Source organism: Dunckerocampus dactyliophorus, chromosome 14, assembly GCF_027744805.1.
Source record: "Dunckerocampus dactyliophorus isolate RoL2022-P2 chromosome 14, RoL_Ddac_1.1, whole genome shotgun sequence".
In the NCBI taxonomy this organism is placed as follows: Eukaryota; Metazoa; Chordata; class Actinopteri; order Syngnathiformes; family Syngnathidae; genus Dunckerocampus; species Dunckerocampus dactyliophorus.
In genome coordinates, this window is record NC_072832.1 from 23,533,563 (window position 1) to 23,561,483 (window position 27,921).

General features: G+C 38.9%; 1 protein-coding gene across 4 annotated transcripts in view; it reads left to right on the forward strand.

The window, feature by feature from the left end:
- The window catches only part of myofl (myoferlin like), a 56,765-nt gene that overhangs the window by 13,523 nt on the left and 15,321 nt on the right, over positions 1-27,921 (forward strand). For 3 of the 4 annotated variants that reach the window (XR_008573601.1, XM_054798299.1, XM_054798301.1), the window contains 26 exons: positions 411-526; positions 2,247-2,373; positions 2,458-2,561; positions 2,635-2,703; positions 2,773-2,816; positions 2,910-2,992; positions 5,535-5,570; positions 5,673-5,797; positions 7,236-7,349; positions 7,419-7,596; positions 8,039-8,163; positions 8,257-8,366; positions 8,461-8,653; positions 10,367-10,522; positions 10,597-10,728; positions 10,804-10,967; positions 15,350-15,464; positions 18,376-18,478; positions 18,540-18,676; positions 21,397-21,561; positions 24,735-24,822; positions 24,995-25,072; positions 25,137-25,318; positions 25,405-25,563; positions 27,476-27,577; positions 27,652-27,813. Coding sequence is in view for 3 of the 4 variants with exons in the window: in XM_054798299.1 (XP_054654274.1) it covers positions 411-526; positions 2,247-2,373; positions 2,458-2,561; positions 2,635-2,703; positions 2,773-2,816; positions 2,910-2,992; positions 5,535-5,570; positions 5,673-5,797; positions 7,236-7,349; positions 7,419-7,596; positions 8,039-8,163; positions 8,257-8,366; positions 8,461-8,653; positions 10,367-10,522; positions 10,597-10,728; positions 10,804-10,967; positions 15,350-15,464; positions 18,376-18,478; positions 18,540-18,676; positions 21,397-21,561; positions 24,735-24,822; positions 24,995-25,072; positions 25,137-25,318; positions 25,405-25,563; positions 27,476-27,577; positions 27,652-27,813 (3,167 nt within the window). In the remaining variant the exon portion in view is untranslated. The remainder of the gene's footprint in view (positions 1-410; positions 527-2,246; positions 2,374-2,457; positions 2,562-2,634; positions 2,704-2,772; positions 2,817-2,909; positions 2,993-5,534; positions 5,571-5,672; positions 5,798-7,235; positions 7,350-7,418; positions 7,597-8,038; positions 8,164-8,256; positions 8,367-8,460; positions 8,654-10,366; positions 10,523-10,596; positions 10,729-10,803; positions 10,968-15,349; positions 15,465-18,375; positions 18,479-18,539; positions 18,677-21,396; positions 21,562-24,734; positions 24,823-24,994; positions 25,073-25,136; positions 25,319-25,404; positions 25,564-27,475; positions 27,578-27,651; positions 27,814-27,921) is intronic. The other variant, XM_054798302.1, reaches the window with a different exon arrangement.

The window sequence follows — 27,921 nt, forward strand, 5'->3', positions numbered from 1 at the left end:
GGCAGCTCCAATATGTAGCGTTAGCTTTCGCTAGTGACCTGAGGCATTGTGAGTGAGTGTGTGGTACAGCTAGTAGCTAGCCGGTGCAGTGTGGCGAGGTGTCACTACGCCAAGTAATGTAGTTCTTTGGCGTAACAATGTTAATAACAATGATAATAACAATGTCGATGGGGCTTGGTTAGTATGCAGGTCACATTATGCGTTGTTGGCGCTTTGTGGAGGTTTTTTCAGAGGGCTTTATAGGTGCGTCCCATTATGCATTCTTAGCTGCCTCTTTTTAGCTGTTTTTATATCTTTAGAAGGCAGAGAAAAGAGAGACGTGTGCTCATGTCTCACATAAGGATTGTGGATGATGGGCAAAATTCCCCAAAAAGTGCAGCAGTTTTCCCTTAACAGTACGCTGTGTTCAGGTCACGCAATAATGAGGAAGTGGCTCCTGCTGAGTGATCCGGATGACTCCAGCTCAGGCGCCAAAGGTTACCTGAAAGTCAGCATTATCATCGTGGCGACCGGGGAAGAGCCACCGGTGCGTGTACTCGTTAAGCACGTTAACACGATAGGCTTTGCTATTGAATGTTTCATGCCGAAATCAAAATACACCCGCACAATCCACTAGAAGAGCTGGTAATGGTAGATTTGTTTGACACAGAGATGTATTCATTTCTTTTTTTTTATTCCTCAGTTCAATTCAGTTCAATTAAAGGCGCATAGAGCAGCAAGTAGACAATGTAAAGACTGTAGCAACTATCAGTCAGCGCTTGTGCATAAAAATTAGCTAATGTTTAAAATGCTAAAATGTTAAGTCCAGGAAAATAAACAAGGAAGAAATAAAAATACTACTAAAAAACTACTAAAATGCTTCAATATAAATATTTAAAAAATTATGGTATTATGATTATTATATTAAGTATTTGTTTTAATTTGTATTATGTTAATAGTATATTTATTATTGTGGTTGTATTTTGCAGCAATATAGAACTGCACTCACATACTGAGAGATATTTCTAATATGGTTTGGCTGCTTACTTAGCTCATTTGGGGGCGGGAGGGTTCATTTAACTTAATTATTTATTTTTTTTATGTTACTTTTTAAAATAAATTTTCCTTGGTGTGGGGTAATTTAAATTAATTGATTATTTTCTATATGTATTTTTCTATTTTATGTAATTATTTTTTTGTACATGGTATGTTTTTATGTATTGTAGTCATTTTTTTAAGTTTTATGATTTGTATTTATTTGGATCCAATATATACACACATTTATATATATATATATATATATATATATATATATATACATATATATATATATATATGTATATTTTTTATTATTATTCTTTTGTATTTTTTTAATTAATTAATTGTATATACAGTATATATATATATATATATATACATATATATATATATACATATACATATACATATACTGTATAAATTGTATATATATATATATATATATATATATATATATATATATATATATATATATATATATATATTGTATTTTTTGTAACTTATTGTTGTAATATGTTTTAAGTTTCATGATTTTTGTCCTTATTTTCATCCAATATTTAAATATTTTTAACTTTTTCTTGGTGAGGGTTAGTTCAAATTTCTTAATTAATATATATTTTTTGGTAAATGTCATCATTGTTGTATTTATTTTGATCCAAAAATTATATATAGTTTTGCAGTTCCCTTGGTGAGGCGTAGTTCAAATTAATTAATTTCTTATTTTCTGCATTTATATTTGGATTTTTTTCAATTTTTTTTTTGTATTTATAATTTTTCTACTTCTTGTTTCATGATTTTTGTATTTATTTGGATTTTCAAATGTATTCTTTACATTTACTTGGTGGCAGTTAATTTAAATTAATAAACTTTTTGCATATATATTAGCATTTTTTTTAATAGTGAGTTGTTTGTATTTGTTTTACTTATATATACAGTATATACTGTATACACATCTGTATGTATGATTTGCATGCTATTATTACTTTTTTTTTACATTTTCCCTTCAACAGTTGGCCAGCTTTTCTGTATGTACAAGTATGTATGTACATGTAGAAAATGAAAATGAAACTGAATGGCTTCATTAATTACTATGCCATGTAAAAGCACCGACGTCATTCTGCCGATTCTTACATATAGTTGACCAATCATAGTAAAAGGCCTCTAAAATGTTCATATATAATCTTATATTGATGATTAGTGAATAAAATATTGATTTGTCGTCCCTGCAGACGGAGAGGAGAGGAACGAGTGAGGAACAGGACGACATTGAGAGCAATCTTTTGGTTCCAGCAGGAGTTGCAATGCGATGGGCCACGCTCAGCCTCAAAGTGTACCGAGCGGAGGATATGCCGCAAAGTATGGGATCCAAAAGTACTGTACTGTGTTAAGCTTATTTCAGTACTGTAGAAAGTGTTTTTTGTTTTTTTTAATCTTTTGCAGTGGATGATGCATTTGTGCAAACGGTAAAGCACGTATTTGGTGGGGATGGAGACAGGAAAAACTTAGTGGATCCATATTTGGAGGTCAGCTTTGCTGGGAAAAAGGTAAGTCACAAGTGGGTACGATCCAGAAGTATTTTTTTAGTTCCTCTCACTCTGACTATCTATCATTTTTTAGCTGTGCACCAAAGTCATTGAGAGAAGTGCAAATCCCGAATGGAATCAAATCGTTCACCTCCAAGTCAAGGTATAAAAGTGCACTCTGACGGACATGTGATGCAATCTTTGAATACTAACCGTCTTGTGTTGGGTGCAGTTCCCATCTATGTGTGAACGCATCAAGTTGACCATGTTTGACTGGTAAGAGCTGAACAAACTTTCTACACAGCCGATAGCAGACAATAGCGTCACAATAGCTGACATCGCACCCGTCAATCATTGCGCTCTTGGCAGGGACCGCATCAGCAAAAACGACGCCATTGGAACTACATTCTTACACCTGAGCAAGATGTCCTCCGCGGGCGGAGAGGTTGAAGGTAAGGCGGGTGTTTGTTCCGAGTTGCCTTCCATTAGTTTTAAAAGTTGTACAATCAGTGTGGCACAGTGAGCCACCTCACAGAGAATGTATTGCAGTCAGGGCTTTCCCTACTCACTGTAAAACTGATTAAAAATGTAGATTTTTCTTTATTTTTCTCAAGTTTCTGGGCCTCACCCTGAGGTCACAGTTTGTGTGTGCATAATTGTAGCCCATTTATGGGCAGGGAAACATATTTGGTAACTTGAGTGGGATTGAAATGCCTAATTTCTCCCAGACAATCAGTCAAGAAAAAATACAATAAAAGGTATGACAAATATTCAATTCAATAAACTAGTAATAATAATAATAATATATGAAAATATAATTCAACTACACCTAAAATAATAGTTTATTATCATTTGATTGTAATAAAATAAAAATTACATGAATGATAATGTAATTTATATAATTGTAAATTTTTATATGTAAGATAATAATTATTTTGAATTTATATTGAAAATATAAAATAATATTTTAATATAATTGATTCTTACTTTAATCATAATAAATAGAGATGTCCGATATTGGCTTTTTTTGGCAGTAACAGATATGCCGATATTGTCCAACTCTCAATTTCCGATGCCTATATCAGCCGATATCGATACCGATATGTGTAACATCGCATACCTGTATCTCCTGTCATGGAATTAACACATATCTGTTGTGAAGCTAATGAATACATAGATACATTCGTAATTAGCTTGTCAACGTGGCTGAAAACAACATTGGACAACATTGCAAACCATCTGAGAAATACTTGCGATACGGCTTAGGCTGTGACATTTGTTGTAAAAGTCAACAGAGTAGCCGTTTCCATTTTTTTATAATAAAAAAATCCAGGGAAGAAAATCAAGTGTCATCATTTTCATGTATGCCACTGTAGTGGTTTCCACGCCACGCTACAAATTGTATGTACACTGTAATTCCAGGCCAAAATGAACGTATTTCGCATCAGATTTGAATGAAATTTCATCTGCAGATATATATTAAAGTGCATGTATATCCTACATACCTTTTATCGTGTCCTGAAGCTCCGATCCATGAGTTTGAATGACTTCAAGTTTAACCTAACTTTCAAAGCACTCGTATGAGTCGAGGGCATCCAACACTCAGTATAAATCCAATATGTAATCGAACAGGAAGAAGTACTCTACCTAACAAACATGCATACGACTGAAAATACACCTCATATCATATGAAAAAGCAGCCTTTTCACTCTCCTAATCGAGCGCGCAGTATTGACACAGTATCAGATTTTACTATCGCTTACTTCCAGGAATTATAACATTCCTACTAGTGAGGATAAGCGGCATAAAAAATGGATAGATGGAATTGAAGGAGCGCGCTAGCTTGCTACGAGCCTCCCAGTAGCTAGCTATGATGTTGTTTGCATCATAGCGGTTTACATGATTGAGAGGCGGTTTGAGGAGGTCATTATTTACGTGCCAGAAAATACGGGAGCCCATTGGCCTCTGTCAGCTTTCATTATAGGGAAAAATCCGATACCGATATTGACCAATATTAAATTTGTACGCCCATATCGGGCCAATAATATTGGTAGGCCGATATTATCAGACATTCCTATAATATAATTTATATTATTTTAAAGTATAATAAGTATTTATAATTTTTATTTTTATTAAAATATCAAATGTAAAGTAATAGTTTCTTTTAATTCATTGGTACATTAATCATAATATAATTTATATTATTTTAATTATTATATTATTTGAATAACAATATAACTAATATTTTAATTAGATTTAATAAAATACATAATACATAATATATAAAATAATAGTTTATTATAATTGGTTCTTACATTAATCATAAAATAAATTATATTATTTTAACTATTATATATATATTGCAATAATTATTTATCATTTTATTTGAATAAAAATTGAAAACATTTTCATTAAATATAAAACAATATATAAAAATATAAAATACTAGTTTATTATAGTTTATTTTTACTTTAATCATAACATAATTTATATAATAATAATAATAATAATAATAATAATAATAATAATAATAATAATAATAATAATTATTATTATTATTATTATATATATAATATAATTAATTCATTTTCTATGCCACTTAATGTAATTATTATTTCTAGTTAGTATTTCAATTAAAATAAAAAGAAATCATATTGTAATTAAATATATAAAAATGATATAAATAACCTAAATTCTACCACTTTTCACAATTTGTTCATTTTAGCGAACCCTCGAGCGAAAACTCTTATTGAAAGTTTAAAAAAACATGTTGATGTGCACCTTTACCTGGATCTGCACCAAATGCCTTCCTCCTTAGCCCATGTCTGACCTCTCGCGCCCGCAAGGTTTTATGAAAACCGGGTAAGTAGTTTCTGTGTAATCCTGTTGAAAGACACACAAACACAAACATGGCTGTCTTGGTGGAGGTCTTCCTAAGATATTTGTCAAAGATTGGCGGGTTTAAACACATGATCTCGTTTCGTTTCCAAACAGACACAACAGGTGAACTTTGCAACACCCTGTTTGAATGTACGTAAGAAATTATGCTCACCTGTTTTAGCGTATTTTAAAGACTTTCCAGTTCACAGACGTGTGTGTGTGTTACTGTGTGTGTGCGCGTGTGTGTTACAGCGACCCCTGAAGCTAGTGAGGCTGGCTTCCTGCCCACATTTGGGCCGTGTTATGTCAACTTGTACGGCAGCCCGAGGGAATTTACCGGCCTCCCGGATCCATACGACGACCTCAACCTCGGCAAGGTAAGAAAAATAAAAAGCAATCTTTTTTGTTTGTTTGTTGGTTTGGTTTAGTTTATCTGAACATGAAGGTTCCAATGGAATACATCTCATGAATCCTTCCTTCACAGTTCCACATGTCCAAAAGGAGAAGGAAGAAGCAAAGCTTATTTAATCCTACCCCTCATTCATTCTACATCTAGTACAGTACATGTTGTTCACTTCCTGCATTCCATCTCATATTCTATAATAATAAGAGTAATAATTAATAATAAATAACAATAAGAAGACAAAAAAATAGAAAAAAACAAAACAAAAAAACAAACCTGACAGAACATCATTGTGATGATCAAGACTCTTCTTTCTGCCTTGTATTTAGCGAACGTCAACTGCTTGTATTGTTTTTTGAATTTGCTCATCTCTGTACATTGTTTGAGTTCCTTACTCAATCTGTTCCGTAATTTCATTCGGCATACAGACATGCTGTGGGTTTTCAGCGTAGTTCTCGCATATAAATGTTTTAAGTCTAATTTTCCTCTAAGATCATATTTCTCCTCTCTGATAGAGAAATACTGTATGAGGTTTTTGGGTAAAAAGTTATTATTAACTTTATGCATTATTCTAGTAGTTTGAAATAATTATTATTAAAAGTGTTAATGTCTGCGATTTTAAAAATAAAGGGTTTGTATGTTCTCTGTACTTGGCATTGTGAATGATCCTCACCCATCTTTTTTGCTGTACAGTGAGTGAGTGAAGATTGCTTTTGTAATTATTACCCATATCTCCACACAATACATTAAATATGGTAATACTAAGGAACAGTACAGGGTGTGGAGTGATTTATGATCAAGAACATATTTTGCTTTATTCAATATAGGAATATTTCTCGCCACCTTTTGTTGTATATTTTTGATATGTGATTTCCAACTAATTTATTCTTCTATTATGATCCCCAGGAATTTATATTCTTTCACTTTTTCGATGTCCACTCCGTTTATTTGTATTTGGTCGTACGTATCCCTTCTGCTATTTCCAAATAGCATTATTTTAGTGTTACTTAAGTTCAGGGAATCTCAGCATGGAACGTTTTTTATTTTTTATTTTTTAGGACAGTTAGTATTGTTGGTCTAAATGCCCTTACGTGCTCAACAGATTTGCTCTGCCAGGGAAAAGTGTGAGATACACTTCCCCTGCTATACAGAATTTATTTGACTTTGAAGTTTTGTTGTTATGCAAATTTGGAGCGACCGGACCGGAGCAGGAGGTGATAGAGAAGAAGAGAACAAAACAGAGGGGGGAGTGTGGGGACAAGAGGGGGACAATAAAGAGAGAGACAAGGACCACAGCAGCAACAACAATGCGACAACAATAAGAAAACAACAGAAACAAACAGGACTATATCAGAAAATGTCTGTGACGAACAAATGGAACGTTTTAATGATTCAAGGGTGTGTTCTTGCAGGGTGAAGGCGTCGCCTACAGGGGGCGGGTTCTTGTTGAGCTGTCCACTCAGCTAGATGGAAAGGTTGACAGGAGCATCGATGACATCTCTAATGATGACATCCTGGTGGCACAGGTGTATACCATTCAACAAGCTGGCGCTATATGAAATGTAGAACACATACTTATAGCTGAATGTGTGCAGAAATACCAACGGAGGAGGAAGTTCTCGCTCTGCGCCGTCTTCCACAGTGCCTGCATGCTCCAAGAGCCAGGCGAGCCCATCCAGTTTGAGGTCAGCATAGGAAACTACGGGAACAAGCTGGACTCCACCTGCAAGCCTCTGGCCTCCACCACTCAGTACAGCTTTGCCGTATTTGACGGTACAAAAGTCTTCTTGCTTTACTTTCCCACCAACGCAAAGGTTGTCATTACAGCAGGGGGTTCCCAAGCATGAGTGCTGAATACCTGACAAAATATGGTTATGTTTGTGGTTATCGGATATTTTTTTTATACTTTATTGAATGGACTTCTTTCATTAGATGGATCTTTTATTGGATTAGTGACCTGACTCACAGAGGATTGTCACAAAAGCCAAACAATATTGTTGGTCATTCAGCAATACTTTGGTTGCATTATTTTTAATGCTTGGAAGAGCTATTTTCATAACAATATTCAATTCCACAAATTCATGTTTGTAACAAAAGATTATTATTTTTTTAAAGTATCTGTATCAGATTGGATCGGCAAGACTATAAAAAAAAATTGTATTGGATCGGAAGCCAAAAAATGTGGACCGGGACAACCCTGGTATTTTTTTCACAGGTAACCACTACTACTACCTGCCGTGGGCCGACACAAAGCCAGTGGTAACCCTCACGTCCTCGTGGGAAGACATCAGCCATCGCTTGGACTCTGTCAACATTCTTCTCTCTATTGCTGAGCGACTGGTAAGATGAAATCAGAGTAGCGCTTTGGAGCAACACGTGTCAGCAAAGACAGGTAAAAAACACTGCTTGCTCATCTTTTTTATGTGAATGTAGGAATCCAACCTGTCCTCTTTAAAAACGGCCATCCAAGCTAAAGTGTCTGAGGCACGACTGCTTGAAATTTGGCTCAAACTCATCGATCACACGCTCGAGGACTTGAAGAGGTAATCGCTCATGTGTTATGTGATATGTGATAATATATTGTCTTCTTCTGGTGTGTGTATCCAAATGATACGACATTGACAACATTTCTTACAGTTCCCAGCTGCCAGGAATAGAGGGCCAGCCTAATGTGACGGCGCTGGATCTTCAAATGAAAAACATGCGTGATGCTGCACTGGATAGCCTCCGACAGACGGCCTTTGGCATGAGAGAGGAGGTCACAGATGTCAAGGCAACTGTCAGTGACATTGAAGACTGGTTGGACAGAATCAAGCAGCTCGCCGATGAGGTCAGTAAAAAAAAAAAAAAGGTCGCTTTTGGAATCACAGTAGACACTGGCAGCACTCGTGCAGCCCAAGAGCATGCCACTACCATGTGTGTGTTGACTCATTTTCAGTAGATAATAAATTTATACTGCTATACAAGCTTTACACTGTCTACTCTAAAGCATTATTTTGATATTATTGTCGCTAGAGAAGATACAGTATGCTGTAATAAAAGTGGTTAACGATATATGAGGGGTGTACACACGCTAGCCCGGAAATTAGTTAATTAGATGGATGGGATACCGACAATCAGACACAACAAGACCGGAGGAGTGAGCCTCAAGTGTGAAGCTTCACACCCCTGTCCCGAGATTAGGGCATGCTGTTACACACATTATAATGGATAAAGAGGAAGTGTTGCATGTTGGTGTGGAAAGCGACAGAGAAAAAAAGTGCAGGTTTACCGTGTTGGAATTGGGCACTGCTGTCGGTGTCTTAAGGTGTTCATGAATGCACCTCGCTCCCTGTTTGTGGACACCAAGAAAATGTTGTGTTGCATGTTGGTGTGAAGGATGACGGAGAAACGAGTGCAAGTTTGCTGTGTTGGAATTGAGCACTGCTGTTGGTGTGTTAAGGTGTTCATGAATGCACCTCGCTCACCATTGGTGGAAAATAACGAAGCGCTATGTGTTGGTGTGGAGAGTAACGGAGAAACGAGTGCAAGTTCACCGTGTTGGAATTGAGCATGGCTGTTGGTGTGTTAAGGTGTTCATGAATGCACCTCGCTTGGCGTTTGTGGATATTAAGGAAGTATTGTGTGTTGGTGTACAGAGCAATGAAAAAATTCATGCAGGGTTAGTGTGGTGGAATGAAGCACTGCTGTTGGCGTGCTAAGGTGTTCTTGAATGCACCTTGCTCGCCGTTGGTGGATAATGAGGAAATGTGTGTTGGTGTGGAGAGTGATGGAGAAATGAGTGCAAGTTTACCGTGTTGGAATTGAGCACTGCTTTTGGTGTGTTAGGGCCGGCAATAATGTTTCAAAAGAGCGTCAGACTTTTTGTGTCTCTCTGTCAGGACCTTGCACTACTTACAACACATTACTTGCACAATATCACCGTCAAGCACTTGCTGCAGGTGGCTGAGTCTACATTCATTTAGCACCCAAATGAGGCCCCGAGGGCCGCACGGTGGTCTAGTGGTTAGCACGTTGGCCAACACAGTAACAGCCTGGGGATCGGGAAGACCTGGGTTCGATTCTCCCTTGGGCATTTCTGTGTGGAGTTTGCATGTTCTCCCTGTGTGCGCGTGGGTTTTCTCCGGGTACTCTGGCTTCCTCCCACATTCCAAAAACATGCATGTTAGGTTAATTGGAGACTCTAAATTGTCCATAGTGTGAATGATGTTTGTCTATATGTGCCCTGCGATTGGCTGGCGACCAGTCCAGGGTGTACCCCGCCTGTCGCCCGAAGTCAGCTGGGATAGGCTCCAGCATACCCCCGCGACCCTAATGAGGAGAAGCGGTATAGAAAATGGATGGATGAGGCACTGAGTGCTGCTTAGTTTTTTTGCTCTGGTTACTACCGTTTACGTCGGCATGGGTGCCATAACGATACCAATTTTCGGCACGCATCCTGAGACAGTGACCTGGAAAAAGGCTGACAAAATGCCAGATTGTGTCCTAATACTTTTCTGCATTTCTGTTCCATCATGTCTAAACTACTAAATATCTCCATCAGCCCCAGAACAGCATGCCCGACGTGATCATCTGGATGTTGCGGGGAGAGAGGCGAGTGGCTTTCGCCCGCGTCCCAGCCAACCACATCCTCTACTCCAACTTCAGCGAGCAGGCGTGTGGCAAACACTGCGGACGGACGCAGACCATCGTCATGCAGGTACAAGACCAGTCACCATCATCGTGCGTTCTGTACTTCTATCTCTTCAAGTTCCACCTTTTAACGTCTCTCAGTACCCGATGGACAAAAACAAAGGCGTCAAGATCCCCGTTCAGCTGCGGGTCAACATGTGGCTCGGCCTCACTGCCCATGAAAAGAAGTTCAACAGCTTCTCCGAGGGAAACTTCAGCGTCTATGCGGAAATGGTAGCCAATCGTGACACGTGTGACCCTTTTTTTTTAGCATACTCAAAACACGACCTGTTTTTGTCTTTGCTGTAGTATGAAAACCAGGCTCAGGTGTTTGGGAAGTGGGGGACCACCGGCCTGGTCGGTCGCCATAAGTTCTCTGACGTGACAGGAAAGGTGAAGCTCAAACAGGAGCGATTCCTGCCCCCACGTGGCTGGGAATGGGAGGGCGACTGGTTTGTGGACCCCGAGCGCTGGTATGATTAACAACACAAGATTCTAGTGCCCTCATTGAATTATGTTTTTCAGTAGGAGACATTTTGAAAATGATAATAGCAAGTAAACATTGTTGGTAATACACTAGGGCAGTGAGCTGCTTTACAGTTGCCAGGGAGCAATTTGGGGGGTAAGGGACACTTTAGCTGTCAATATGGTAACAAGTGCACCAACAGGCCTCCACATTACAGACACAATGTAACGTATCCTGCAACAGTTAAGTAATAATTCATCGATTTTCCAAATAACCAACAACTATTTTGATATTCAATTACACTCTTCCCTCTTTAATGGTGGTTAATTGGTTCCAGAACCAACTGCGTTAAATACATTTCCACGATATCGGATTCAATGTTAATAAATGTAATATTTTTGTAGTTAGAGGATAAAAAACCTGTTTATGACTTTCTAAATGTGGGTTTTAACTTTATTAGAGCCCTTTAGACATGAAATAACATGCCTATAGTCACCTTTACACTCTTATTATTCATTGTTTACACCACATTGCAACTCTTGCTGCAGGGACTCCAGATGGCCAGCCAACGAGTTAGCCTCAAATTAATTTTTTCAAAGCTTATGAAGTCAAAAACGTACCACTTTCACACGGAACGGGAGGATAACTTTTTTTTCACTCTGTCATGTCCGACATGCCATGGCTGACTTCATGACTTCATGCAGTGTTAAGTTAATATCTCAATGTTTTGTGTTGCTGCTGCCTAGTGACCACAATACTACATATCACTTTTATTTCAATATGTTTTGACTAATAATAGACCATAGTCTAACACTAAACAGTGATCATTCATTCATTAAATTCTGAAAAAACTCAATATAGCGAGGGAGGGATAATTGAACCGTCATATTGCGAGGGATGATTGTAATTATTATTATTTTTTTAAATTGTAAATATCCTCGGATTTCAGCCTCTGAATATTTTTACATTTCCATAGTCTTCCATGAAAACAGCTATTAACTTTGCGAATCAAAGCACTAACTGTTTCTGTTTGAATCATACTGATTTGGTCCAACTAGACGTCTAACCGATGACTCTATTAATCAAAATAGCAGGATTCTGATGAAACGACTAGGAAAATAAGCCCTATGATATACAGTGGTGTAAAAATGTGTTTGCCCCTTCCTGATTTCTTGTTTTTTTGCATATTTGTCACACTTAAATGTTTCAGATCATCAAACAAATTTAAATATTTGTCAATGACAACACAGCTCAACACAAAATGCAGTTTATAAATGAAACTTTTTATTTTTAAGGGAGAAAAAAATCCAAACCTACATGGCCTTGTGTGAAAAAATGATTGCCCCCTGTTAAAACATAACTTAACTGAGATTAATTGAGATCTATCAGTCTGGGTAAGGTTATAAGGCCATTTCTAAAGCTTTGGGAATCCAGCGAACAACAGTGAGAGCCATTATCCACAAATGCCAAAAACATGGAACTGTGCTGAACTTTCCCAGAAGCGGCAGGCCAACCAAAATGACCCCAAGAGCGCAGCTCCACGCAACCAAGTGGTCACAAAAGACCCCACAACAACATCCAAAGAACTGCAAGGCCTCACTTGCCTCAGTTAAGGTTAATCAGTAGGGTAAAACTAACCTGCTTCACGACAGTCTAAACCCAGCTCACGTTCCCTATTAGTGGGTGAACAATCTAACGCTTGGTGAATTCTGCTTCCCAATGATAGGAAGAGCCAACATCAAAAGATCAAAAAGAGACGTTGTTATGAATGCTTGGCCACCACAAGCCAATTATTCTTGTAGTAACCTTTCTGACACCTCCTGCTTGAAACCCAGTTCCAAGACCAAAACCACTACTGAACAAAAAGAACGTGTAAATTTTGCCAAAAAACATCTTGATGATCCCCAAGACCTTTGGGAAAATACCATGTGGTCTGACGAGACAAAAGTTGAACTTTCTGGAAGGTGTGTGTCCCATTACATCTGGCGTATAAGTATCACCACATTTCAAAATGAAGAACATCATAGCAACAGCAAAATATGGTGGTGGTAGTGTGATGGTCTGGAGCAGTTTTGCTGCTTCAGCACCTGGGAGATTGCTGTGATAAATGGAACCATGAATTCTGCTGTCTACCAAAAAATCCTGAAGGAGAATGTCGAGCCACCTATTGGTGACCTCCAGCTGAAACCAACTTGGGTTCTGCAGCAGGACAATGATCCAAAACACACCAGCAAGTCCACCTCCGAATGGCAGAACAAAAACAAAATGAAGACTTTGGAGTGACCTAGTCAAAGTCCTGACCTGAATCTTATTGAGATGCTGTGGCATGACCTTCAAAAGGCGCTTCATGCTGGAAAACCCTCCAATGTGGCTGAATTATAACAATTCTGCAAAGATGAGTGGGCCAAAATTCCTCCACAGCGCTGTAAGAGACTCAGTTATCACAAATGCTTGATTGCAGTTGTTGCAATGGTGGCCCAACCAGTTATTAGTAGGGATGTAGGGATATAGGAGTATCCGTCACGGATAATGCATTTTTTCTGATTACGAGCCTGAAACGAGTACAGCTCGTCATTATCCGTAATCGTGATGATGGAAAATCCTCATTATGTATTCACTTTTCATGCTCTGTGATTGGCCAGTTACACACAGAGACCACCCCTCCCTCGACATAAACACAAATGAATAGCAATGTAACATCTCAGCTATCAGCAGTGCACTAAACACTTTGAAATAGCATATTAACAATATCATGAATTGGTGGCAATGCTGACGAGGCAAACTTAGCTCAGCAGTAAGTGACCAGCTCGGCGGCTGGATGCCTAAGGCACACAATGCATACAATATCACGGTGCAAACAGCTTCTGGCATTGAATGAATGAGAAATAACCAGGTTACTCGCATTTATAGATGCACCATGTTAGTTGAACATAAAAAAACAGGTCCATGTTACGACAACAACTCTCAAAGCTCCGCGGCTGCCCCGGTGCATTCGTGTGCCCATCTCGCGTCGTAATTGGGAGCTACGTTTAATCATATGTTAACTTGAAGGAACATAAGAGAATGGGCACAGTCTTTTGTAAAATTTTTAAAGTGTTTTTTTGGTACTATTTGAGCTATCTGGCAGGCGACTCATGTGGTCTTTAGGGGCCACCTGGTGCCCGCGGGCACCGTGTTGGTGACCTGATTTAAACCAGACATACATGCATAAAAAGGACGTTGAAGTGATGATAGTGGTGTACTTGCTCATCGCTAGTTATTCGGTTTAGGGGGCAATCACTTTTTCACACAGGGCCATGTAAGTTTGGATTTTTTTCTCCCTTAATAATAAAAGGTTTCATTAAAAAACTGCAATTTGTGTTCAGTTTTGTTGTCATTGACTAATATTTAAATTTGCTTGATGATCTGAAACACTTAAGTGTGACAAACATGCAAAAAAACAAGAAATTAGGAAGGAGCACTTTCTCACACCACTGTATGTATAACACTTTTTATTATATATTATTATATATATTATTATATATATTATTATATATATTACATAGTTTTTATTGAAATTCTAACTATCAAAGGATAGCTGGGCAGCCCAGACATAAATAGACAAAGACAAGTAGATAAGAGGAAAACAGTCATTTTTATATATTATCAAAGCAGAGGTTTACTTGGTGTCAAAAAATGTTAACAATAATATTGTCAATTTGTGGGACGATAAACGTTTCAAAACGCACCTGCATTGTTTTGTGACTCAGTTAAATAAAAAATTTGTTTGTCTAGTCATATATTTTCATTGAACTTTTCTTAAAATTAATGTTAAAATCCCGTGCATCGTGAGTTGGGTGTCTCGTGACACCCCTAGGTTTTGTACAGTATTGCACGTAACAAATTAGTCAGTTTGCCCTGTATTGTTCATGCGACATATAAATAACCCGCCAGTATTATTGGAAACGTTTTTTGTACACTTTGGTTAACAAATTGTCCATGAAAAGCCAAGGTACCAGTGTAGTCAAATGTTATGGCCTGTCAGTGTATATGCCAGGGGATGGGAAGTCAACCCTTCAGTCAGAGGCCTCACTCTTGACCACATGATGACTAATGGCAAGTCCGGAGGAAAATACCTTGATATCTGCACATTTCAACTGTTTCCTCTGTTAATTGGCAGAAATGATAATTCACAGCACAGTAAAAAATGAGCAACACAATCACAGGAAATGAAAAACCTCCAGCAATGTTTTGGCGCAAGGAGGTCTCCTTTCCCTCTCTCTGACCTCTCAAGTGCTTACATTGTCCCACCAGGGCTCACGTACTGTAAATAGTTTATCATGGCGCGAGACAAGACAGCCACGGCCTGAGTCACACATCAACATGTGCGCTTGCTGGGCTTTTTTACAGCTTGTTGACAGAAGCCGACGCGGGCCACACAGAGTTCACCGACGAAGTGTTTCAGAACGAAACACGTTTTCCCGGTGGAGAGTGGAAAGCTGCTGGAGAGCCCTACACGGATGTGGTACAGCATATACCCCTCCCCTGCACACACACACCCACACACACACACACACGCACACGCACAACTTCTGTCAACACAATGTGAACAATGCAGGTGAAGATTACTGCACAAAAGCTTGTCTATTGACGTGTGGTTCCCTTGTTATCACTCTGCTCCGTGCTATTATGTCGTCGGTCACGGTGCTAAACCCACACAGATTTTTCACACGACCGAAGCTCGCCTTAGATTGTTGTGAGTGTTTTATAACCATTAAGCATGTTGTTTTGCTTTGCTTCCTCTTGCTTCAGATACCAGTGTCCGATTAAATTATGACGTACACCATCCATCCATCCATGCATTTTCTATGCCGCTTATCCTCATTAGGGTCACAGGGGTATGCTGGAGCCTATCCCAGCTGACTTCGGGCGAGAGACGGGGTACACCCTGGACTGATATTCTAAAAATATAATTTAAAAAGAAAAAAAAAATACAACAGCGAAAATGGGAAAATCTGCAGTAGTAAAGAAAAAAGTTGTAATATAACAAGAAAAAGTCATAATTTTCTGAACATTTTATGAACATAAAGTTGAAATATTAAAGTTGTAATATTATGAAAAACAAATAAAAAAATAAAGTTGTAATTTTTGGAAAATTAGGTTGCAGAAAAAGTTGTAATGTTACGAGAATAAAGTCAAAACAGCGAGAGAAAACATGTCGTATTCTAACGAGAAAAAAAGTAGCAGTTTTACGAGAACAAACTTGTAATATTGTGATGAAAAATAAAAACTTTTTGGTAGCATAAGGTTGTAATGTGAAAAACAACCAAAAAAATAAAGTTCAAATTTTTGGAAAATTAGGTTGCGGAAAAAGTTGTAATGTTACGAGAATAAAGTCATAATTACGAGAAGAAAAATTTACAAGAAGAAAGTTGAAATAAGTGGACATTTTTTAAAAATCAACTGCAAAAATGAAAAAAAAACAGCTGTAATTTTCAGAAAAGAAAGTAAAAATAGTAAGAGAAAAAAGCTGACTTCTAATGAGAAAAAAAATTTCAGTTTTACAAGATTAAATTGTGTTATTACAATGAATGTCATTTTAGTAGCATAACGTTGAAATATTAAAGACAGACGTTTTTTGAAAGTTGTAATATTATGAAAATCAAACAAAACAAAAAAGTTATCGTGCCAATAAAGTCATGATTCCGAGAAGAAAATTTACAAGAAGAAAGTTGAAATAGTTGGGAAAAAAAAACAACAGCAGAAATGAAAAAACAACGGTAATTTTCAGAGAACAAATTCAAAATACGACAAAAAAAGTTGTATTCTAACGACAAAAAATATACACTAGGTTCCCCACTTATGAACACAATTGGTTCCAGACGACCGTTCTTAAGTCGATTTGTTCTTAAGTCGAAAAAAAAAGGTAATATTACCAATGATATAGGTACTACATGTACGTGTATACATATACAGTATATGTGTATGTATGCAAATATGAGTTTGGATGCAGTAGTAATATTAAACAAGGATAATTAATGAAAAAAACAATAATAAAAGTGGTATAATAATACGTAATGATAAATGTTATTTACCTTTGAAGAGGAGTGGTCGAGCATACGTCGTTGTGGTGGAGTTGGAGGAGTTATTGAAAAAGGACAAATGGTCATCGTCGTTAGACTCTTCTAAAAGAGGTAGTGTTCTGTGGGTGGTGTAGAATTAAGCAGGCCTATTAACTCTTCAGAAACTTTAATCACACGCTCTGTCTGGGTTGTATCATTAGGTACAATTTAGCCTTCCACTCTCTCTCGTCTTCCTCTCCTGTTGGTCCCATTAGCAGTGTCACAGTGCCCTCTACTGGTCAAGCATGAAGATTAATATACGGAGTTAACTACAAGGCAAAATACATGAAAATATAGACCAGTCAGCTTGCGTTCGTTTCTCCGAATGTTCGCAAATCGGATGTTCGTAAGTAGAGAACCTAGTGTGAAGTCGTAGTATTATGTATTATTTTTTAAGTCATAATATTATGATAAACAAACAACAAAACCAAAGTTGTCGGCAAATTAGGTTGGGGAAAAAGCTATAATAAAATATTATGGGAATAAAGTCATAATTGTTCGATCGATAGCATTGTGGCTCTTTAGTGCTTTATGTTTTCTCCCCGACAAAACTCACAATGTCGACTAAACGCTCTGCACCGATAAAGGCACTGGAGGGCACCATTACGGAATAATTACGGAATAAATCAATCTTCGGTTCGTACCATAAAGGAGGAGGAAAATAACATAAGGACGACAGCAGCAATACATTTTAAGAAGGATGCAAAAAGGGCTTAAACTGTCCGCAGCAAGACCACGGAGAGGCCGCCTCTGCTGATGCCGTGGCAGAGGCAAACATGAGCAAATTTCAAGCCATCATCGAGGAAGAGGGATATAAGCCTGAACAAATTTTAAATATGGATGAGACAGGCTTATTTCGGAAACACTACATCGCTGACTCAGCCCATGGACCAAGGCTTGATCCGCGCTTTTAAAGCCCTCTATGCGCAACATTTTCTCATTTCTGAGAAAAGTGTATAAAATGTGTGGTGAGGGGTTTTACAGCCTTAAAACATATATAATAAACGACAAAACCTATCCTGTAAACGAAAAAACATATACTGTAAATGAAAAAAACATATCTAATAAATGAAACAACATATCCTGTAAAGGAAATATATATTTATATTTATATATATTTATATTTATAAGGAAATATATAATGAACAAAAAAACATATATAAAAAATGAAAAAAAATCAGCTTCTATTACACGGATTTCACTAAACACTGGTATTTTGTGGAACCTAACCCCCGTGTTAAACGAGGGAACACTGTACTGTATTAGAAACACCACATTTATGTGTGCGTGTGTGTGTGTGTGTTTGTGTTGTAGAATGGAGAAAAGGCCCAGAGCCCATCAGAGTTTGAGTGTCCCCTTGGATGGACGTGGGACGATGAGTGGACTTTTGACAGCAACAGAGCTGTGGATGAGAAAGGTAAAATGAGGAAGCAATGAATGTGATGCAAATCCTCCATGACTGTGTTTTCTACTTCTAGGATGGGAGTATGGCGTGACCATTCCACCCGACGATAAACCCAAATCCTGGGTGGCAGCAGAAAAGATGTACCACGTTCATCGCAGGAAGAGGCTCATCAGACCCAGGAGGAAGATATCTGATAAAACAATCGTTGATGTGAGGAGTAGTTGAGTTAGGGGTGCATAATTATGATAATTATCGGACTGATGTGAGGGAATTATGACGTCATACCAAGACATCCGATAACATTCAAAATAAATACAAAGAAATCAGATTTTTTTTTAAATACCGTAGCTCCGATATCCGATTTTTAAAATCCGATTTTTAAAAAATGCTCCAATGAGGCGAGATTACCTGTACTGTGCAGGTGAGCAAATTAAGTGCTCCTTTTTTCTCCTGTCTGGGACGTTAACGGCCTGTCGTAACTTCCCCTGAGCTCACTTGAGATTCTGACGGTATGATAACCTTGGCCAACAAAACGGTTTCACGGTATTAGAATTACAGCTGTAAAATGTCTTATTTTGAAATATGCTTATTGAAAAGAAAAGAAAAAAACTCATTTCTATAGAATATAATAGAACATGATGGAAGTGGAACGTATGTATTTCAAATAAATAACAAAAAATAAGGGAATTGTTATTATAAAATGCATTTCTTAATGCAGTTTATGGTGGCTAATCTTGCGACTCATCTCACAAGACCATAAATATTTTCTTTCTAAAAAAAAAACAAAGCAAAATGCAAATAAATGTAATCACTGGCTCAAAAAAAATGTCACAACTTAAATAATAATTGTAAAAACTGGTAATCTTATGTCACTATTTCATAGCATGGTGTGGTGGTGTTTTGGTGTTTTTATTCATTTGTTTGCGCAACCAAGTTTCCCTTCCCTTTCCGAGTCATGTGATGGTTGTCAGCAGCTGTTGCTAAGTGGTTGCTGCTTGTTGTTCTGTGCAAAGTAAACGGTTTACACCACTTATCCTCGGCTTCCGCCTCGTTCTGAATCACATCTCCACATTTGGTGACCCTCCACGTGAGTAATACAGTATGTCGACCGACAACGATGACACTCGTGACTTCATTGATTTCTGCCACCTACCGATACTGCACAAGGAAACTTGTAAATTGAGTAAATCTTTTAAATGTGCGTCCCTTTGAAGGAATCTTTTACGTGAGTGCAATTTTGTCATCGGCTGTATGTCTTAAGCTGCGACGTGTTGTGTTAATACATGTTTGTTTACACTACAAGCGATTAAACGATGACATTTGCGACTTACTAGGTTATGATGTTCACGTTAACATGGCGAAAATGTACTTAAATAGTGTGATGAGCTTACACATTAGTTGGATAGCTGCAAAGCCATGTGAAATACACACTAAAGCGATTCGATTCAATTTCGATTTTTTCAAATGCGAATCAGGCCTCATTCGTATGTGGATATTTGAAATCCGGTATGCATGCGATGTGACTGCAGTATTAACGGTCAGGTTGTATATATAATGCCTTGCTTAATGAGACTTTGGTAAAGGTACTCAACGATTTAGGCAAAAGCTCTTCTTGTCGTCCGAAAATTATTTTTAAAAAGTGTTAGGGAAGCGGCTCACGGTTCCTGCCACACAACACCCTCCTTGGAACAGATATTGCTGCAAGTTCTCCACAAACTGCCATAGTCAAAATTTTTGCCCTCTTTCTTCTTAATCCGCTGCGCAGGATCATTTGGTTAAGAAAATATTGACTCCCCGGGCGCAAAATCCTTGAAATTGCCCCGGACGCGCCAAGGAGCGCACACACAGCCATAATCTTTACTTTCGTAAACACACCAAAATGTGTGTGACCTCGTGCTTTTGCACATGAACGTCACTTCCGGGATGCTTTGTGTTCAAAATGACAAGTTGCATTTCTTTGGTAATATGAACAACCACATCAAAACAAAACAAAACAACAAAAAAATCACACCCTGCAGTGTGAACGTAGCCGAGATTAACACGCTACGGGATGCAAAACCCTACGAGGGCACCACATCTTGTCACACCGGTGCCGCTTGATGCTGCCCGGGCAGCCAACGTCAGTGTTAGCTATGCCGCGACGGTTAAGTTGCCGACTTTGGCAACACATGCCTGTGGTTTCAGCACATCAAAGTCCAGTTCCAAGTGCGAGGAATAACACAGGACAAGATAAACTATTTCCACATACTGGCCATGCTGGACCTCCACTTTCTCTAATACCGCGTGAATTGTATGGCGGACAATATTAGTGGTTTTGAAACCGTGACTTTTTCATACTGTGGTGTACCTTGAAACTGGTAACCGGCCCATGCCTACTCACTTGGAAACAAACATTCACTTTCCGAGGAAGACATTTCGCGTGCTAGTTGTACCAAATGCTCAGTGATGAGGGGGAAAAAAAACATCGAGCACACAAAAACCTCATCAGCCACCTGAAACGCCAGTGCAGCGACATTTGAAAAGTTCAAAAGGTTTGCCAGAGAACTCCATGGCATCACACTGGCTGCTCGGAGCGTGTACCTGAATATAGTGCACCTTGCTGGGCCACAGCAAGTGGCTCCCTCCACTGTATACTGTGGTTCTCCTGATAGTAGTGATGTGGTAGTAATGTCATATTTGATTAGGACAAATCAACAGGTACAGTTGGTCTAATCCAAATGTGTTCCCATCCTTCTTACCTCCAGGTGTGCACAAACAACAGTTAAATCTAAATAAAAAAAGTAGAAAAATTATCGGTTATCGGTACAGAAAAATCTTTCTTGAGAAACAAACAGTTATCGGTTTGAAAAAAAAGATATCACACGTCTCTAGTTGATGTGAAAATGTGATAATCACAATCTTCATTCCGAACGACTCCTTCTCTTCGACAGAGGCGTGAGACAGGAGAGGGCTGGGAATATTCTTCCCTGATTGGCTGGAAGTTTCACAGGAAGGAACGCTCCTCTGACACATTCCGCCGTCGACGATGGAGGAGGAAGATGGTGCCATCGGACCGCATTGGGGCCTCTGCCATCTTCCGATTGGAAGGGGCGTTGGTGAGTACATGCCTGATGTAGTCGCTGACGTGACAGTTCATTAGGTACACCTGCACACTTGAAACACATCAGGTCATCGACATCTGCGGCTGTAGGCAACCTCCTGATATAGTTTTTATTACGGCTTCTCCTTACCGCTATTCCAGCATTGGTTCTGTTGCTGCTGTGTTGTGCAGTATACTTGCCAATAAATGAGCATGTGGTCAAAGAGAGATGTGGTTTCCTTTTCCATTCATGCACGCTGAATCATAACTAAAGTTGAAAAAAAATCAGTTGTTACATATACCGTGGATCTCGCAAATTCCTCCAAAAATTATTATTATTTTCCCCAAAATAGGCAATTTTTCTGTGTTGTCGTGTTAAGGTGTTCATGAAGGCACCTTGCTCGCCGTTGGTGGATAATGAGGAAGTGTTGTGTGTTGTTGTGGAGAGCGACAGAGGAACGAGTGCAGGTTTCCCATCTAGGAACTGAGCACTGAGCACTACTGTAGAGGTGTTCATGAATACAGCTTGCTCGCCGTTGGTGGATAATGAAGAAGTGTTGTGGGTTGTTGTGGAGAGCGACGGAGGAACAAGTGCAGGTTTCCCATGTAGGAACTGAGCACTGAGCACTAGAGGTGTTCATGAATACAGCTTGCTCGCTGCTGGTGGATAATGAGGATATGTTGTGGGTTGTTGTGTAGCGCAACGGAGACATGAGTGCAGGTTTACTGTGTTGGCATTGAGCACTGCAGTTGGCGTGTTAAGGTGTTCATGAACGCACCGATTTTTTGTCCAAAAATTATTATTATTATTATGATTATTATTATGTTCCGCAAAATAGGCAATCTGCAGAAAACACATCTCATTCACCCCAAGTCAGTAATAAATTATAAATACGTGATAATACAGGTAACAGCCCACAATCTTTCCTCTTTTATGTGTTCATGCTTCACTGATAATGTTTTTTCTTCAAGCGCTGAGATGTCACCCTTTGTTCGGCGGCCCTTGAATACACCGTTGTTGTCCCTCGTTGCAATAAATTTTGCGGCTTCACTCTATCACGGTTTTGCAAAAATATATTAATGAGTAAATCATTACTGTTTTGTGGTTGAATACGGCCTATTATTATATCATTTCAGAATGGCCTTTACTCGTCACTTATACAGACGTATACGAGCGAAATTGTTCAATCCCCTGTCTGTACATATACAACATACCGTACAATATGACAGGGGGGTAGACAGGACAGGATGACTGGGTGATAGAAGGGGGAGAGGAAAGGGAACAACAAGAGGACAGGGGAAGAGAAAAACAATTCTAAACTATGCTCCTATGGGGGAGGACAGTGTGGGACACACTTTATAACATAAGAACTCAAAGACAATTCCATGATTTAGATTTGGAGAGCAATGCGGAGAGAGGCTCTTAAAAGTATGAGACAGAACAAAACAAGACATGAGAAGCAAAATAAAACAAGGGAGAGGGAAACGATGCGACCGCCTTCGTTGAGAGCCAGCAGAAGAAGTAAAAAAAATTGTCAAAAAATATGCATGTTTAAGGAAATTGACATATTTTTGGCCTAAATGAAGCACTTTCGGTGGGTTGTATTGTTATTATTATGTATTATCACAGGCCGTAGGGTGGCCTAGTGGTTAGCATGTTTAGGTTAGCACACAGTCAGGAGCACTGGAACATGTGGGTTCAAATCTCTGTCTTGGAGTGTCAATTTATTGGACAATACACATTTCAAAACGCACTTGCATTGGTTTGTGACTCGGTTAAGTAAAAAAGTTTGTTTGTCCAGTCCTATTTGTTCTTGTACTTTTCTTAACATTGATGGATAAATGGAGCCAATCCCGTGCGTCGTCTCAACTCGAGAGTTGGGGGTCTCGTGACACCCCTAGTGTATACTAAATGTTTGTGCAACATTATATTATTGGTGACATGTTGACAAATAGAAAGTGGCACGGCTGTGATCCAGCTCCGTGCACTCAGACGGCAGGCAGGGCTTGTGCACTAGCCAATAAGAGATGCTCTTTTAGAGGATTTTACTTAAGAAAATATTAAAAACGATTGGAATCATACAGAAATACATTGATAATGCAGTTCAATTGACAACTATTCATATTTATTTTATGTTATCATCACTGACCTTTTTATTTGTCATCATCACTGGCTGTGCCTCACCTGCCTCCCCCATCTGAGTCATATCTGTGTTAGTGATTCACTTGCATGTGGTTTTTAGTGTTGCGTACAAATGATTCACAAAGTTGAAGTTAGTTTTGCAGTCTTACATGTTTTCCCGCTTTGACGCAATACGTACTGTACATAGTACCTGTGAAAAGTTCCTTAAAGGAAAACTGCCCTTTTTTTTATTTTGCCCATCATTCACAATCCTTATGTAGGACATGAACACACATCTTTCTCTTTTCTGTGCGTCCTAAAAGTATACAAACAGCTAAAAAGAGACAGCTAATTAATGGGACACACCTATTCCGCTTAGAAAGCCCGCCATTAAAACACCTCCAAAAACCTCCAACAAGGTTTTATGGTTTTCTATCCATGCTGTGGTGAGCATGTGGTAGCCGGCACACTCATGATAACATGGAATACTTCCAGTATTTTGCTATATTTTGGTCATTTTAAGCATTCCCCGAATGTCCTTCCTGGTTGCATTCATTTCACATAACAACAATGAACACTACACCTAGCATTAACGTTTCCAAACAAAAACACAGCAGAAGTAGCGGCAGCTCCAATATGTAGCGTTACCTTTTGGTAGTGACCTGAGGCATTGTGAGCGAGTGTGTGGTGAAGCTAGTTGCTAGCCGGCTCGTAGCTAGCCGGTGCGGTGTGGTGAGGTGTCACTACGCCAGTAATGTAGTTCTTCGGCGTAACAATGTTAATAACAATAATAATAACAATGTCTCTGTCGTTTAGTTAATATGCAGCTCACATTATGTAAATGTGGTGGTGTTGGCGCTTTTTGGTGTTTTTTTTCAGAAGGCTTTATAGGCAGAGTAGGTGCGTCCCATTTTTAGCTGCCTCTCTTTAGTTGTTTTTATATCTTTAGAATGCAGAGTAAAGAGAAAGACTTGTGTGTCTCACGTAAAGATTGTGGATGATGGGAAAAATTCCAGAAGAATTGCATTTTCCTTTAAAGCATACGTGCCTGTGTGTTTTGTTGACAGGGGGTTGATGTCGACGAGAAGGCCAGTAAAACGGATGCTGCTAAACTATTTGGAGCCAACACGCCCACAGTTTCCTGCCACTTTAGCCGTGAGTAGTCCTGTGTCAGATAAAGCACATGCCCGCCGGGCACTGATGCTGATTAAAGCCTTTGTGCTACTTCACACACCGCTTCCTGGCTGTGATGTTCATCTTCAGAATAGCTCAGAAATGCAAGCATGATGCCTTATCACTCATGTCATGTTGAACGCGCTCCATTCAGGCTCATACCTTTATCAGCTGAGAGTGTACGTGTACCAGGCAAGGAATCTCTGCGCCATGGACAAGGATAGCTTCTCAGGTAAAAAAGAAGAAAACACTGGAGGGTAATTCATGCACTTCCTGATTGACTCCATCTTGTGCAGATCCTTACGCCCACGTGTCATTCCTTCACCTGAGTAAGACCACGGAAGTCGTCAATACGTCCTTGAACCCCAAGTGGGATCAGAGTCTCATCTTTGAGGATGTGGAAATCTTTGGAGACCCACAGACCATCGCACACAACCCTCCGGATGTGGTGTTGGAGCTTTATGACAGCGATAAAGTGGTTGGGTTTTTGTTTTTTTAAGAAGACAGACAGGAATGTAGATGATGGACTATGATAAGACGTATCTCAACATTTATTTTTCCTAGGGTAAAGATGAGCCCATGGGTCGCTGCAAGTGCCCTCCGGTTGTCAAAGTCACCCTCAGTGGGACCGTCAGCCCCAAGCTGCAGTGGTACCCGGTTAGCAAAAAGGAACGCAGTGCTGGAGAAGTACTTCTGGCGGCTGAGCTGCTGCTGAAGGACAAGGTAAACCTGAATAGAATAACCACCAAAAATGTTAGCATTCCAAAAAGATTAGATTTGATGGAATATAGTACACTCCTGATGAAAGCGTTAAGACCAGTTGAAAAATTGCAAGGATTTACATTTACATTACAAAATGCAATAAGATGAAATGGGAGTGAGACAAAAACAAGTAAGCAACAAGTAAGCAATTTACTGCAAACAAGCATTAAAGTAAAATAGGCTCTTCATCAGCTGATCAAACGTTTAAGAGCACAGCCTTTAAAAGCCAAAATCTTGCCAAAAGTGTGGATTGAATGTGATTTAGTGTCAGTTATTCACACTGTCATGATCTATTGATGGCAAAGGCAAAAAAGCTTTCTCTCTTTGAACGCGGTGGGATTGTTGAGCTGCATAAGCAAGGCCTCTCGCAGTGCGCCATTGCTGCTGAGGTTGGACGCAGTAAGACAGTCATTTGAAACTTCTTCAAACATCCTGAGCATTATGGAACACAAAAGTCAAGAGGTAGACCCAAAAATATGTCACTGGAGGATCCCATTGGCTGTCAGTCAAGACACGGCACCATCCTCGGCCCAAATGAAGGTTGTTACTGGTGCCAAGTGCAGTCCAGTAACCATCAGACACCATCTGCGGAGAAGGCTTTTAAGAAGAAAAAAGATCTTCAAAAAGCTTCGTCTACTTCAGCGCCACAAAATTGGCCGTTTGGAATTTGCATGAGAGCACCAAACATGGGACATTGACAGGTGGAAGAAAGTTTTATTCTCTGATGAGAAAAAATGTAGCCTTGACAGTCCTGATGGCTTCAAACATTACTGGCATGACAAGGAGATCCCACCTGAGATGTTTTCACAGTGGCGGGGCTGCCATCATGATCCTTTAATGGAACAATGGAGCTTCAGGTTGTGCAGGGGCGTCAAACGGCAGCTGGCTATGTAGAGATGCTGTTGTTCATGACTGAAGGCCCTCATCTGTGTGGTAATGACTGACTTTTTCAAGAGGACAACACTGCACTACACAAAGGACTTCTTCCAGAGGAATAAGCTCACTCTTATTGACCATCCTGCGTGTTCCCCTGATCTAAATACAATGGAGAACATTTGGGGATGGATGGCAAAGGACGTTTACAAAAATGGACATCAGTTAGAGACAGTGGATGCCATCTTCACCACTTGGAGCAACATTCCCACTAGCCTCCTGGAAACACTGGCATCAAGCATGCCCAAACCCATTTTTCATCTGATTAATAAGAATGACACAGCTGCTCTTTACTAATCACGCATTTTTTTTTTTTTTCAATTTTAGGGGGTTTCAGGTTTTTTTGAGATATGGTCTTAAACTTTTGATCAGCTGATGAACATCCTGAATCACTTTAATGCTTGTTTACAATAAATTGCTTACTCAAATTTTCTTTGTCTCACTCCCATTTCTTCTTTTTGCATTTTGAAGCTCTACGTAGAGCCCCCAATAGTGAAAAATGTACATTCTTGCAATTTTTCAACTGGTGTTAATCAGGAGTACACATATAGTCGTACAGTAATCTCTCGTTTAACGTGGTTAATCGTTCCAGACCTGACTGTAAGTAAAGTATAAGTATAAGTGAATGGCTGCAAAGTAAAATTTTTTATTTATAAATTGAATAATTTTGTAGTTAGAGCATCTAAATATGTTTTTTTTTTTACATTATTAGAGCCGTCTAGATATGAAATAACATATAGTCACCTTTACACTCCTATTACACGTACATAAAGGCCTTTTTTTTCAATAGCTTCAATGTTTTTCATAAAAATAAAAAACACACACAAAAAAATAATAGAAAGCATTTTCTGGTAAATAAATAAATAAAATAAAATACAATAATCCAAAAAATATAAATAAATAAATAAACAATATGTGAATGTAATGCTTTGCCTTGCAGGCAAATGAGGGTGATCTTCCTCTGGCTCCGCCTCGGCGAGGGGAAAAGCTTTACATGGTTCCTCAAGGAATCAGGCCTGTTGTGCAGCTGACCGCCATAGAGGTATGATACCTCATTTTATCATTTTACAATGATTGTTAATGATAATGATGAATGTGCTTTGCTCTTCCTCACAGGTCTTGACTTGGGGCTTGAGGAACATGAAGAGCTACCAGCTGGCCACGGTTGCTTCGCCCAACTTGATAGTGGAATGCGGGGGTGAGATTGTTCAAACGGCCGTCATCAAGAACTTCAAGAAGAATCCCAACTTTCCTGGATCTGTACTGCTGCTAAAAGTGGTACGCACCCAAATATTGTGCTGCAACACACACTATTTCAAAACCAGTTGAAAAATTACAAGAATGTGCACTTGCATACAGTAGTTGGATCTTAAGGAGGTTCAGCAA